The sequence below is a fragment of the Alosa alosa genome, chromosome 9 (assembly GCF_017589495.1).
Source record: "Alosa alosa isolate M-15738 ecotype Scorff River chromosome 9, AALO_Geno_1.1, whole genome shotgun sequence".
NCBI classification, from domain to species: domain Eukaryota; kingdom Metazoa; phylum Chordata; class Actinopteri; order Clupeiformes; family Clupeidae; genus Alosa; species Alosa alosa.
This window is the reverse complement of record NC_063197.1, coordinates 25,217,273-25,232,574: the sequence shown is the minus strand read 5'-3', so window position 1 is coordinate 25,232,574 and position 15,302 is coordinate 25,217,273. Positions and strand designations below refer to the sequence as shown.

The 15,302-nt window shown below is 39.6% G+C and overlaps 2 protein-coding genes across 6 annotated transcripts in view; one reads left to right on the top strand and one right to left on the bottom strand.

Moving 5' to 3' along the window:
- Positions 1 to 5,870, bottom strand: part of impact (impact RWD domain protein) — a 28,278-nt gene extending 22,408 nt beyond the window's left edge. For 2 of the 3 annotated variants that reach the window (XM_048252580.1, XM_048252582.1), the window contains exons 1-5: positions 5,495 to 5,870; positions 5,135 to 5,263; positions 5,000 to 5,052; positions 3,391 to 3,453; positions 3,020 to 3,105 (exon numbers count right to left, since the gene is read on the bottom strand). In XM_048252580.1, coding sequence (XP_048108537.1) covers positions 3,020 to 3,105; positions 3,391 to 3,453; positions 5,000 to 5,052; positions 5,135 to 5,263; positions 5,495 to 5,530 — 367 coding nt within the window. In that variant the 5' untranslated portion in view covers positions 5,531 to 5,870. The remainder of the gene's footprint in view (positions 1 to 3,019; positions 3,106 to 3,390; positions 3,454 to 4,999; positions 5,053 to 5,134; positions 5,264 to 5,494) is intronic. The other variant, XM_048252583.1, reaches the window with a different exon arrangement.
- Positions 5,871 to 5,969: 99 nt separating this feature from the next.
- Positions 5,970 to 15,302, top strand: part of osbpl1a (oxysterol binding protein-like 1A) — a 31,452-nt gene continuing 22,119 nt past the window's right edge. For 2 of the 3 annotated variants that reach the window (XM_048252393.1, XM_048252392.1), the window contains exons 1-6: positions 6,761 to 6,840; positions 13,358 to 13,485; positions 13,990 to 14,075; positions 14,181 to 14,255; positions 14,355 to 14,466; positions 15,182 to 15,267. In XM_048252393.1, coding sequence (XP_048108350.1) covers positions 6,800 to 6,840; positions 13,358 to 13,485; positions 13,990 to 14,075; positions 14,181 to 14,255; positions 14,355 to 14,466; positions 15,182 to 15,267 — 528 coding nt within the window. In that variant the 5' untranslated portion in view covers positions 6,761 to 6,799. Of the gene's footprint in view, positions 6,629 to 6,760; positions 6,841 to 13,357; positions 13,486 to 13,989; positions 14,076 to 14,180; positions 14,256 to 14,354; positions 14,467 to 15,181; positions 15,268 to 15,302 lie in introns of those variants that run through there. The other variant, XM_048252394.1, reaches the window with a different exon arrangement.

Sequence of the window (15,302 nt, the reverse complement as noted above, 5' to 3'; positions counted from 1 at the left end):
GTAGGGAAGGGTCTATTCAGTACCCTCATTGCAACTTGAGGAAGAGTCCATCAAAACAGACAATGACTGTTTACTCATCTGAGAGATGCTAAGCTATTAGACATTTTTGTGAATGGCTCATGATTTTGAATGAATCAGGGACTCTCACAAATGTCCACACAAAACAATGTCACGAAATGATAAGAGAGCAAGGTAAGAGAAGATAACAAAATGTTATTTGAAAGTCCTTCTGGAACATCCTTTAGCCCTCCGTATTATCTGCATCAGAAACTAATTTGCAAAACGGAAAAGTGGCCCTGCAGAATCCCTGAGATGATAAAAGAATAAAAGATTAGCAGCACTGCAGACCAGGTATATTAAATGAGTGTCCTTGTCCTTGTCCACATAGACCCAAGATAAACACCCAGGGCCTCTGCTCTCTTGGCCTCTGCAATTTTGAGCCCGTCATCAATACAATGTAATCTTCTTGTCTCCATTAGGAACTTTAAACAAGATTCCAGTGCCAGTAATGGAGGCTTTCTTGGGTGGCGATTGTATCTCAACCCTGTGTCTTGCTTTGAGAGGCAAACAAATGAATGAAAGGAAAAGGGGTTCTGGCCACCACCCACCTGCATTTCCACAGCATGCTTTAAACATAATTGCATTTTATAAAACCGACCAGATCAAAAGACCTTTGTTCAAAACTGAGGACACTGTCAGACCGCCATTACTTTCAAAGCAAAAACACCACAGTGGCTCAGTTGTCTCGGGGAACAAATGACTTGTGCAGGGGCAACAGGGCCTGAGATATGCTGGCAAAATCCCAACGTCAAATTGGTATGCATGCATCTCAGAAAGGTTTAATATTTTGTGACAACACAGTCCCAAAGTTATGATAGGTTTTTAGTTTTTGGTCCTGGATATAGTAGTAACTAGTTGTACAAAATATGACCGCCGCCCAGTCCAGCACATGTTTTCCAGAAAAATAAGTCACGCTGAAAGGCATATATGATTCTAACTGTCTCACTGAATTGCATTATGCACACTCAATTCTCACTGGTATCTGCTAGACAACAAGTACCAAAACATGATTAGTTTATAGATTTAACATGTAATATACATTTTATACAACCCCACCCCCATCTTGCCTGTTCATAATTCTGAGAAATTCTTGAATGTGTGCGTGTACATGTTTATGTTTATGTGTGTGTGGGTGGGTGGGTGTGTGTGCGTGCATGTTTGCCAGTTTATGTGCCTGTGTGTGTGCATGTGCATGCATGCGTACATATGTCTACTGTGTGAGTATGTGTCATACGTAGGATTACTGTGAATGTATGTGTGTGCGTGTGTATCTGTTTATGCACATGTGTGCATATGGAATGGGTTTACATGACCCCTGGAGGCAAACATAAGCAAAAAATTGGTCATCCTAGGCCCTACAGTTCTCAAGATATTTACAGAAAACTGTGTCTGCCCTACCCTCCTTTCGGGGGGTCCAGTCCAGCGGGGGGGGCTACAGATCAAAACGAAAAGTGATGGTTCCATGCTATCCATGTGGGGTTACATGCCCACCAAGTTTCGTGTACCCCGGTCTTTCAGAGTCCCGGGAATCCTTGTTGGTGTACGGTCACTAAATGCACACATAAATTATTTCATTGTAAGGCCCCCCATGAACGAAAGTCCACGAAACTTAGCATGCAATCGGAGGGTGTCATAATGATCCTACACTTTCAATTTCGTGCAGTTTTGACCATGTCAGCCAGAGATATTGTGATGAAAACACCTAATGTTTTGCTTTTAATTTTTTAACTAGGTGGCTATACATGAAATAAGTGGTAATGGGATAGGTTGACATGCCCCCTAAGACCAACATACAAAAAAAAGGTGGACCTCCTAGGCCCCACGGTTCTCGAGATATTCACAGAAAACTGTCTCCGGCCACCTACAGGCCAGTTGGTGTATAGTAACATAAATTAATTTATTGTGTGGCCCCCCATGAACGGAATTCCACGAAACTTGGCGTGCATTCAGAGGGTGTCATAATGATCCTACACTTCCAATTTTGTGCAGTTTTGACTATGTTAAGTCACAGGTACCTGTGATTACAAGACCTCATTTTTAATTTTTTGTGTTTAACTAGGTGGCGCTATACATGAAATGAGTGGTTATGGAATGGGTTGACATGACCCTTTGAGATCAACATACAGCAAAAAATGGTCCTCCTAAACCCTACGGTTCTCGAGATATTCACAGAAAACTGTGTCTGCCCTACCCTCCTTTCGGGGGGTCCAGTCCAGCGGGGAGGCTACAGATCAAAACGAAAACAGGAGGTTCCATGCTATCCATGTGGGGTTACATGCCCACCAAGTTTCGTGTACCCCGGTCTTACAGTGTCCCGGGAATCCTTGATGGAAATTTGGACATGCGAAAAAGAAAAAAAACAAAAAAAGAAAAAAGAAAAAAATCTGACTAAACCTATATGACTATGCTTCGCTGCGCGGCGGTCATAATAATATATAGCAGTATTTGGGCCTTCCATGACACAAGGAATCTGTTCTGAGATCTTGCTATGTATCCTAGGTAATGCAAGTGCAATGTACAGTATGAGCTATATAAGCTGCATAAATATTGTCAAAATATGCCTTCATGCCCAACTGTTACCTGCTCCATTTTGTACTTCTGTTTAATGGTTAAAAATGGCATCGTCATGAATAGGATCTGTTTAATTTACTTGCCATTTGGAAAAGTGCCGGTTTATGTACTTCCCAGATCCCCATCCTCACAGAGCAGCTGTTTTGCTTTAGTAATGCCACCTAGTGTATGAATCATGACACACAAAACTGATTTCACAGAGAACCCTTTCCAAGCAGTTAGATGAGCAACAAATATGATGTTCCATCCAGGAAACCACAAGCAAATTTATAGTGCAGCCCGAACTCAAAGATGTGTGCCTTGCGAACTAAAATTCGCAAGGCACAAATTGTGTGTGTGCGTGTGTGTGTGTGTGTGTGTGTGTAATTTCAATAAATTGGCCTCTTACCCGAATCAGAGCTGAGAGACTTCTCCACAAGAAATTCCCGAATTTTCTCCACCCAAAGATAGAGGATACTCTCACCAGCATTCTCCCTGATTACAAAAATATTCATTTACATTTAGTGTCTGTACAGTAGGTGCACAAATGTACAGCCTACATATGCCTCTGTACAACTAGAAGCAACATGCTATTTAGTGATCTTTTTCCAAATATGCTAGATACGAGATACTAGATCTCGTTAGTAAAAAGGATATATAGACAAGAAAAGACTGTATAGTCCTGTCAAAAGTATTTTGGTGCTGTCAACCACTTGACCCTATATGTAAACCATATTACTTTGACTGTAGAGAATGTAGAGTTTCACTGGGTCTACTCACAAATAAATCTCCTCCAGGCTGTTTGACAGTTCCATTCTTTCTGGACCTCTCAGCCACCCAGCACTGAGAAATATGCAAAACACACAACACCTCAGTTAGGCCTCAGTAGCTGGGCTTCCATTGAACTTTTTTTTATGTATGTTGACCATTCGAATAGGAAATCCTGAGTGTAAATGCTTGATATTTGCCAAAGTTGTCTAAGAAATGTATGCTGGAAAAGAGATGCATAAACTCCAAATATGCAAAGGGTTTAATGAAACTAAAGTTGATGGAAAAACAAGTTCATTCACAATTGTTTATGCAATTGTATTAACTGCTACTGTTAAAGTTCACAGCTGTTCACAACCCCTCCCTTGTTGGGAAAGAGCCCATTTTGATGTTGCATTCGGTGGGGGCAGTAATATGTATAGCCTTGCATTTTCTTCCGCAAACCTTTCATGAATACAATTTTAAAAAAGCAAACTAAGAAGATGGAGTTAATGAGCCTAAACAGCATAGAATATTGATTCTAAAACGGATAGTTCTGGTCCTTGTTTATGATTGACTGGATCACGTTCGATGCCGTAAAATCCAGTACAAACATACACCTTGACCACATTTCGTTCTTTATTACTGCGCTACCACAACTTGATAGCTGCGTCTTGACGTTGCTTGGCAACCATTCTGATTGAGTAACGAATGGCCACAGTATATATAGTACCATGAGGACCTTGGAGTGCAAAAGAAAAGAATCAAGTAACAAAAGTTGTTAAATATGGATCCTCTGGTGATGAGCAACATCTGTGCAGTATAACACTCACTTATGAAGATTCATGGGCTGAGTTAACAGATGTAGTTCATTAGCAGACAATTTATGTTAACAGTGGTTTCTTTTAGCTCTTCTTCCACCCTCTCATTTTCAAATTCATCCAGTGAGAACATGGCAATATGATAAACCAATGGTAACATTCGTATACAATGATAGGGATAAGTGTTTGATAATAAAAAGACAGGTTGGGACACAACCATTAGTTCAAAAGGCATTTGAGCAAAGGAGTACTCAGTACGCAATTTTTCAACATAGGCCCTGTTGTTTAGTGCTCTCGGTAGAAAAAAAATAAATAAATCGGTTCTACAAAGCTTGAGTTGTCCTTCTGCGGCGAGTGCAGCCAGGAGACTACAAAGCTACGCTATGGGGGCAGATTTTAGACTGTGTTTGTGTTCGTGTTTGTGCCTCTTATAAACTCAAAGTGTAACATGAACAGGATCCTTATGAGACACCACTATGCATGTTTGCTTCATGAAAAGTCTGTATACCAAAGTCAAACTCATGCCTTTTCCCATTTCATGTCGGTGCTGTGACCCAGCCTGTGCAGTAAAGAGTGGGATCTCATACCACCTGGCCTTGCAACACTTCACTTTAACCAACCATTATGCCCACCCTTCCCTTTAAAGGGCATTCAAGGGACACTGCCTAAATACAGCCAGCATCATGGTTTGCTTAACTTGCAGATATAAGCAAAGCTACTTTTTTTTACTTTGTGTCAAAAACATTAGAAAATGACACAAATTAGATCCCACATATTATTTTTCAATTTTAAGGACAGGGGATTCTTTCATTCAAACTTACTTTATTTGATATAGAGGTGGTGCTCTGCTGGGATAGTCTGCAGGTAGAATCGTCTAAAAGGCAATCCAACACAACCTTAAACCAATAATGTTACATTTCCAACTAATATGCTGATTACATGTAGATGAGCCTTACCTGTAAACAAGCTGTCCATTTTGGATGGTCTGAACTGTCAGATATTTTGATGCAAAATATTCTTGAAGCTTCATCAATCACACACCATTCATCACCATATATGGATGACAGAGCTTCAATCTCATCTATCTGAAAAGAGAATAAAGAGTTGTGGAAATCAATGAAAATGTGGCTGCAGCCATAGACGAATGTGGCTGCAGCATTTTCCTGTTAGCCGTGACTTTTAACTGTGATGTTGCACAACTAACTTCAATCTCTGACAAGAGTTAAGCATATTGAATACATGATTTAGACATAACGCTGTATTTTTAATCGCATTCTTTAAAATAAATTCTGCAGCTGACGTTTACAGTAGCATACCTGAGATTGAAGATCACCCATATCCTGCTGAGCCATGTTTAAACCATAGGGTTTAAACTAACTTAGCTGCTACTGCTAAGTCATAGCCTACTGTAGAGTTCTAACTAATTGTCCACGTTGCTTCGCAGTAGCCTCGTTGTCCACAACCTTCACCACCACCAGCAGTTTCAATGAATTGACGCTACTACAACCTACAGCAAATATCTAAAATGCACGTACGAAGAGAAAGGGGCTAAAAGTACTTCCAGTCAGTCATCAACAGTTAATACATTAAAACAAAGAGTCCATCTAACTGACAGTAAAGTTGTACATAGTGCATGTGTTGTTTAGGCTGTGGCTGTCTTGTGTTGTCGCATATGCTCCCGCCCCTGAACCTATCAACATCAAGATAACCTTGAAGTTTTCCTATTCTAACCAATGACAAACCTTTCTACCTCTAGTGCTGCGCGTGCACATATTACTTCCGGAGCATGTTTTGTTTTCGTGTTTCCAAAATTTCCGAATATTTGATATTAAAAATGGGCTCTATCTTCTTATTGCAACTTATCGTGCTAGCCAGATGGATTTGCAGTGTTGTTTACATGAATGAAACATAATTCATCACAATTTTTAAACAGGTTGAGTGTGGGAGCAATGATCATAACTTTCAGTCAGCTATCACTATGATCTCATTTATGTTGGTTTATAACAAGTTGACTTCGTGCCGTGTTTGATCTGAATTCTGAGTTGTGTTCTTATTGCAGCTTGCCGCCCAGCCTTAGCTTGTGGTGGAAATATGCGCGTGCACGAAGATAAATCCACTGGACAGTTTTCTGAGTAGCCTATGTAGCCTAGACTTTTTGGCTGATTAATAAAATCGCCGCTCCTGGATAACACGTCTGGACCATTACTCGGGGCCACGTTTGGAATGTGGCTTTGGTGATTGCGAAACATGTTTTAGAGTGGCTGTCCACTTTTCAATAAACAGGAACAGAGGCTTAATACATCACATGCTGACTCAAGAGGAGGGAGCAAGTTCTCGCTCCATTCTCCAGACTACACTGCGAAGAGAGCTTGTCCATCGACTCAACGTTTCCGAAAATTGAAACATGAACTGAGCACTTCGTATCTGTCAGTGGCATGCTGTTGTGAATGGTAAGTCTACCCGTGTAGGCGATGCAACGTAAATGTCAAACTGGGTGCTGTCACCAGACCTGTCCCACATAGAAAGTGAAATGTCAGTCCCACTCCCTGCTCCTTGCAGTGACTCATTAAAGTTTCGAGAGGAGACACTCTCTTTGGGTGTTGAGGATAGTAGGCTAAGGGATGTGCGGACAATGCTTGTCCCATCAACGCTATTGTTTCATGTAAGATACATTTGACTTTACTCTTTGGGTGTTTCTCCTGTGGGTCGCATCAGTGTACAGTTATGTAGCCTACGTGGTATTATTCAAATCCTTTTTTTGAGAAAGAGCCAGAAAAGTTGGTTGAAGAAGATTTGGGCTCTCTGTTTTATACGTCATTAGGAATGACTCCCAAAAGAAACAAATGTGACAGTCTTCATTGATTAGCCTACTTATCAGGTTAAATCGTGTATGGTGGGCGTGTCATGTAAAAGTTGCATTTCTGAACCTATTCTGACACCCTAAGTGTCAAATAGACTTAACCTCGTTGAGTGTTCTAGTTGGACTGCTTTATGCTGTTATCAGCCTAAAGGTACTAGGCAAAAATGATAGGCTAATAGAGAACTGGAATTGGTTATGTAAGCCTGTTGACTAAAATCGTATAAGGTTGTAAAATTGGATGTGTGTTGACAATAGTGATTTATGGACACTAAATGGGTCACACTCAGTATGTGTTCTTATGAGAGAAAATGAATCATGTGAGGGGTGTTTATTATGAATATTTACACAACTTCCTGAAAGCATTTGGCTGCTGAAAGTAGTCACAAGATGTTATAATGATTACACCCCCTTACTGTTACACGTAGACTAGGCTGCATGTGTTTGGTATTATGTGTGTTTGGTACTATCTGACCCCTGTTTTTAAGGTAATCATAGCCAAATAAAGATTCACTGCCAGTTCACCTCAGAGAAACTGTTCATTCAGACCTAGAATATTAGCCTATGTTTGTTTTCCTTGGGGGTAGGGGTGGCAGGGTATAGCCTAAACCAGTAATCAGTAATCACTGATGCATGACACAAACACAGATATTTTAATTATGTGTCCATGTGTCTTCAGAAACCTTTCAAACGAACAACTTGCCAGGCTGCCGCTCAGGGGCGGATCTAGAGATTTTTTCCTGGGGTGCCGAAGGGGTGGCATGAGGTTCCAGGAGGGGGGCCATGGACATTATTCAAAACTTAAAATTCTACGGATTTCATTGAATATGTTTTGTTCTCTACATTACATTACACGAGGTGGGAGGCAAATCGGAGATGTAGCTGGCGTTTTGGATGATGTGGGTCTTAATATGTGAATTTCTTTCTCTGTGTAGTCTGTACTTAAATTATACAGTGTCAAAAAGCAATTCTAGGGGGGTTTGGAGGTATGTTCCCCCAGAGAATTCTTTTAAAAAATGACCCCTCAAATGATTTCTTCTAGTTAGTTTTGAGGGAATATGGATACATTTATAAAATAAGCCATAAATAGATTTAGGTTATATGGATTGATATGGATTAATATCCAACACTATCTAACTGCCTTTTCCAAGTATGTAGTCTAAATTACTGAAACAATTTGTGAAATAAGATACCAGAGACACTAGGCAAATATTTATAGGCATGTCATGCAGTTGGTAGCACCATACATAGGTTAGGCCATTATTTTCTGTGCCTTTAAGTTAGGCCATTATTTTTAAGACCTAATATTATATAGGTATTATAATATTATGATATCAAATAATGTTTTTGCTCAGAACGAACCTAAATGGAAATCAGTACCCCTCAGTCCCTGAGCTTTAGTGCCAAATGTTACGTCTTGCCATTCACAATTTAGGCTACTCACTCACTCACAAAGTGGTGAATAAGGAAGTACATGTATACTGTATTAAAGTACCTTTATAAATATCCTATTAAGAAACGACCTCAAACAGGAGTGAACAAGCAACATGTTCATTTCTTGAGGACACAAACTCCTGTGCTGGCCTCAGCTTGTTGGTTCATCTACCAGCAAATGATTGAAATCTATCACCCAATGAAACTGGAAGATTTAACTGGAATCTAAGCAATTACATCTCATGCACAACGCTTCATATGTGATTTGCTTTCAAACGTCTAGTCTAGTAGCCTACTCTGAGTAGGGTTTGTTTGAAAATAGTAGGCTACTTTTACTTATTGTGATTGAGTAGAATTTCAGTCATGTAACTGTAGGCTACTTTTACTTGTGTAGATTGATTTACACCATATATGAAAAGAAAGGGTAAAAAAAACGCAACCGCCACCAGCTTGACACCGATTAGATATTCTAGTTTGATTTGACATGTCGACCAAATTTGGATAGTCATAGATGCTGGGAAAGTGGATGCATGACAATTTTGAGAACCCGTGTTGAATTATCACGTGTATGGGTTGACATTGACAGCAGTATTTAGGCTACAATCAAATGTTATAAACTAGCGACACACACAAATAGACTTTAAACGTTAAACGCATGAGCATGCCCTTTTTATCTGACCTGACCATCATCAAAAAATTCGACGAGACAAAGTCTTGCGGATGTAAATGACGTAGACTAACAGTGAGGTTGTTGTCGGGTTAACTGATGGACTGACTATGGGTCTGATTATGGACTTTTTCGACTTGGTGGTCAAACTTACCACTTCGTTGTAGGCCTACAGACAGTTGACACATAGTTGCATGCACAGTGCAATCTGCTGCCAATGGTGAAATTTCGCGGGGGTCACTGCGCTGATGGTGATGGGTGAAACCAGAGCCATATAAAGGTATAATAGCAGCAGTGCAGTTACAGACTGTTTGTAGCCAACATTTCAGACTCAGATTTACATTATTGGCTCATCCGAATAATAATAATAATAATAATAATAATAATAATAATAATAACAGTAACAACAGTAGGCTAATAGTAGTAAAGTAATAGTATTAATAACCTAATTATAATAATAAACTATTTATGTATCGACTATGACAGCTTTTCTGCTGCTCAGTTTTTATCAGTTCCTTATCAAATAAATGAAAAGAGGCTAAAGCCCAATAAATGTGCCACACATAATAACCTAATATAAGATAAACCTTGCCTATACCATTTCAATTAGGCAGCACTAGGCAACACCACGAACGAGCTGTCATTAAGTTTTTGCGTTTGTAGTCAAAGTCAAAGTCAAAGTCAGCTTTATTGTCAATTTCTTCACATGTTCCAGACATACAAAGAAATCGAAATTACGTTTCTCACTATCCCACGGTGAAGACAAGACATATTTTACCAATTTTAAGTCCACAGACAAACATAACATTCAAGTAAACAAAAAAGTAAGTAAATAAGTAAATAAGAGGGCACATATAATAATGAAAAAATAAGAGCAGCAAAATTTTGTTGAAATTGTGCATAGACAGTCAATAAAAAAACTAGTGCAAAGTCAGGCCAATAAGAGGCTTGGGTAGTTATGTTTGACCTGAGTAATAAAGAAAGTGGCATAGTGGTGCAAGTTATGTAAGAGCAGCAGAAATGTTGTGTTTTCAGGACAACAACACCAAGTTGTAAAGTGTACAAGTGTGCAAGTGGTGGTTGTAGCCTACAACTTTTATGACGTGACGTGTCTTGGGCATTTAGCTTTACCATCATGTCAACATAGTTGTAACGTTATGCGCAATGCTCATCTAGGCTATGGATTTAAGTGGTTTAATTTTAAAAAGGGCAGCAAAAGTGGGATAAAGTGCAACTGCTTCCCCAAAACAATTCCTCCATAACTGTGGATTTAATCGTTTGATATGTGGATAACTTTCAGTGGAGTAAACACATAAAAGGTAAGATTTTGTTATCACAAAGCTAGCTGGTTTGGTTAAATATGGCGAAGCATATTTACAGCCAACTTTGTACTTGCAGCAGTGAAACTGAGTTTGTTGTTAACATTGTTGGTAACGTAAACGTTTCCTCAGTTAGGAGCAGGACTGTTTTTTTTGCATTAATTTTCATTGGCAAAAGCTAGCCTAATATGCATGAGAGAACCTAGATTTGAGGGAGCTGCAGCTGTTAGCATCAGCACGGTCATATTAACACAGCAGGGCACACTAGCCCAGTGATGAAGGATCGTGTAAAATCCCCATCCCCAGGCCACAGTCTGAATCTCAAGCTCTTTAGCCTAGCATCTTAATGCTGTTCACAGCACGGTGAATGACAAACGATGACAAAATGCTGTTCATGTTTGTGAGTTCATAGCCTGGTTATTTATCGAAGGACTTACATGTCACTTTTTATATTTTATTATGATCACTCGCATTACCATGGGGTTACTAAATAGGTAGGCCTAATGCTACGGTTAACTTAGAATGCCCACCATTACACTGGAGATGTTAAAAAACGTTTAAACTTTTTTTTATTCTCCCGCGACGATATAGGCTTGGCTAGGTAATTCACTCATTAGCTCAGATCAGTGACTACCAGAGGAAACGCGGGGTAGAAAACTCAAACAACTAATGTTTAGACTAGCTGTGTTACAGTTTCTCGTTGCAAAATCAAAATTTCACAGGAGCTCCATACGCTTTTGTAGGCTACACGCAGTCTCAAAAACACTGTTTACAGCTTTTCGAGTCACTGTACGAGGTCATTTATTTTGTATAGCGATAATTTAGATACACTTATGGGGTGGGTGCAATTGCGTTTTCTAAAGAATCTCGAAAAATATCGAATAAGAAAAATATCAAGTGACACATACGTAAAAGGACGGATATATAGCAGGCTAAGATAAGGTCTGGAATTTAATTTAATATTGTTGTAATGGTAGGATAACTACATAGTTTACACAATAATTACACTGTGTTATAAATATTGTATATCAATGCATTTATTGACTGTCAATTACCCAAAATCGTGGCTCGTCTATCATTGAACAGTAGCCTATTTAATGCATTCTAATCCATTGTCAATCACTTCCGGGAACTATTTGAAGTTTACATGAACCACGTGACCTTAACGAATTTTGAACACCCATTGTCGCAACTCTACCTTTATATGGCTCTGGGTGAAACCATTGTGAGGGGGCGGGGGATTCTAAATCAGCGATTTCTGTTTGAGAGGAGTTTGGTGCGGGTTTCACACCTTCTCACAGTCCAACATGTATGAACATAAAATATACTTAAAAAAATATTATCTGATTTATAAATGGGGTGGCAACAGGGGTAGCAAGACTGTGTCCCAGGGGTGGCAGTTGCCACCCTTTGCCACCCCGTAGATCCGCGCATGCTGCCGCTGCACCATCTGTCTGCTAATGACTTTATGGACTTTTCCCCCTGATTGGGTAGGAGTAGTTAGTAAGGTTTTTTAAAGACACAATAACAGAACAGAACGATAGCAGAACGGGGCAAACCTGTTGATGAAAGCTGTTCTCGCGTGAACTTCAGGGCTCGGATGAATTTGAGAGAAGTTATCAGCAGTCTTTTTCTTTTGGCGGGAATAGAGTGAACATGTACTATGAGGACAAGTCAAAGAGGCTAGGCAAAATAACTAAAAAGGCAGAATCCCTCTTAAATCAGAGGCCAGTTTATCCTTTGAAATTACAAAAAAAAAAAAAAAATTGTTGTTATGGCTGTGATTTGTGCTTTGGTTCGGCATCCTAAGTTTGGGATACTTGGATGTGTGTGTCTTTTGTAGACTTTTCAGTTTATCCTTTGTACCACAATTCAGATATAAGCATTGTTTGAGGTTCATCCCATTTTTTCACAGCGTTTGAATTGAATTGAACAAGTACATCAACATATTATTTGACAGACTCTATGTAATCTACTACCTACATACCAGGTTCTTCTTGGAGGACAGCCACCAACATTCCAGTCAGAATTCTTGAGACCAAACAAAGCCAGCTCTGTGTGGCCTCTGACATGAGGTTCCTCATTTAGGATAGATTAGCAACACATCCAAGCCTGTCTTCATCACAGATATCTAAATGTTATTTCCTCTCATATATTCAGAGAAATGTCCCCCCTGGTCAAATATCTTAGAGTTGAGACTGCATTGTTGTGAGATACGATAAATGAGATCTGCTCAATTTGTCTTTTTATAATGTGCCAGTTTTGTTTTCATCCAGTAATCCATAGCTACTGTATTTTGTCTAACTTGAAGAGAAGCCTGTACGTTTCATATTGTAACGTACAGGGGTAGTTGTGAGTTTTCTAGTTCTGTGTAGTTCCCAAATTCTGTATCTTCCATGAAGGAGTATAGAAGGGCTTTGGTCCATGTTAGTTCTGTGATAACTGCTCAAATTTAGAATTTATTCGTATTTGCTCTAGTGTTAATGTCAGCGTGCATTTTCTGTTAGCAGCCCAGTTGTCCCCTTGTCATGTCCCTTGTATCATGTGTCTACAGCTTGTACTTTGTGCTTTAATAAATGGCAAGATTAACGAATAAAAGCATTCACCTTGTACGTTGCTACAAAAATTCTGTGGCAATGTAGATGGGAGGGAATTGGGGCTTCCTCAACTGCTTAGATTCTACTGAAGACAAAACAGTCTGCTTTGACTGTCAGCTCGCAGATCTACCAGTATGTTATACCAAAACAACAACAAAAACTACATGTGACTCAAGTCATATTGGCAGTTATAGTGGGCATGACTTCTGTTGTGTGTCTTATGACTTTTATTATCGTAATAGCTTGTCATGGTGGTTATTGTAATGTTCACTGATGTGTGTTCATTTGTTCTCTCCTCTGCGAAGAGCGATGGAGGAGGTGGACCCAGAGGAGCAGTTCCTCCGAGATGCCAGGAATGGGAACCTGCAAGGCATCCAGAGACTCCTCATGTCCAAGATCAAGGAGGAGACCAAGCTTGACATCAACTGCAAAGGTCTGATTGTATTTTTGGTCACTCAGAATGTTGCCATTTCTTGTTCCCTTGAAGGCTTGAATACTTTGTCATCCATTCTTTGGAAAAATGTCTTGAGTCATGAGATGTTAAGGGTTTTGTTAGGGCATGTCTTCTAAGATATTGAATAGAGATGTACGCATGATATGCCCATTTCTTACTGAGAGGAAATAAATTAAAGGTGCTCAAGCGTTGTTGGGTAACGTCACTTCTGTTGACATTCAAACAAAACAGAGAGTTAGCTCGCTATTCACTCCCCCTTCCTCTCCCATGCAATTGAAACTCTCCTAAACGAGCATCTCGTTGGAGCGTTTGAGAACATTGCTTAGAGCATCTTTAAATAACTGTTATTTAATCATTTGACATCAGCAGTATGATTCTTATCCTTATTATATTTGTCTTGTCGCAATAAGTTTGCCTCGATAAATGTTACATTTTGATGTCAGTATGATCACCAGTGTCACCATCTGCTTGTTATGCTTCCAGGGAAGAGCAAGTCAAACCTGGGCTGGACACCTCTCCATCTGGCCTGCTACTTTGGACACAAAGATGTGGTGGAGGAACTGTTGAAGGTGTGTGCATCAATTTGATGCCCATAGCTGAGTTGAGTCCACATTTATTTGCTGGCCATAGGTGTTTATAATGACTGTGTTGTTTTTGTTTATTTGTTTATGCAGGCGGGAGCTGAAGTAAATTTGCCCAACAATGTTGGAGACACCTCTCTTCACAAAGCCGCCTTTACTGGGAGGAAGGTAGTTTGGCATCACCAGACATTTTGGTTTACCTTTCAAATCCTTGTCTCTGGAATGGAAAAGGATCATTTAATGATGGGTTTATGCTTGTCTTTATAGGAGGTGGTGATGTTACTGTTGAAGTACAACGCTTGTCCGACTACCATCAATGGGACTGCTCAGATTCCCAAAGACGTCACCCAGAATGAGGAGATCAAAAGCATGTTGGAAGGTAAAGCAGGCATATGTTTAGGTGTTGAATCTAATTCTTGATCATTTCATGCAGTAAGCATACTTTGGGGACATGCCCTCTCTGAAGTGGCATTAAAAGAGTTAGGTAGAGCTGAAACCAACTCCGCTTGCACATCATCATGAGTTAACATCAAGAACACAGTACTGGTGAAGTGTGCACAGTAAATCTACAAGGTGAACTTTGAATTACTATTGTTTTATTTATGAATTTGCTCATGTTTCTGTTCGTTCGAGGGCTAGGTTCTGTCATCCCACACTTTCCTGAGGCTGCTATTGATTTGCATGACTTAAATAATTTCAAAAGAACATAGCTGTCTCATTGTTGGTTTGTATGGGTTGGTCTTTTTGTTACGGAAGCTGTATTCATGGAGATTTGCTGTATATAATTAAACGCCTACACACTGTGTTAGTGATACATGTAGTGACACGCTTGCCACTGCTCTTGAGAAAATTTGACATAAGCTAATTTGTGTACATACTTTTGATGTTGCCTCCAATTGAATTGATCAATCCACCATAGTTTATTTTTGGATCCGTTATGTACATTGCTGTCTGTTGTGTCATTTGTGATAATCTATAGGACAGATAAGCATTGTTACTGTTTTTTTTTTTTTTTTAAGTGATGACACTTCCCAGTCAGAAGAAGAACTCGCCCTGATATGTTTTTTTTGTTTTGTTTGTTTTTAACATGACAGCTGCTGAGAGGACAGAGGAGAGAAAACTGGAAGAGCAGCTCTTGGAGTCAGCGAGAGAAGGGACTGTGTCTAAGCTAACCCAACTGGTGAGGTCACATATTGTGTACGACCTACTTCTACA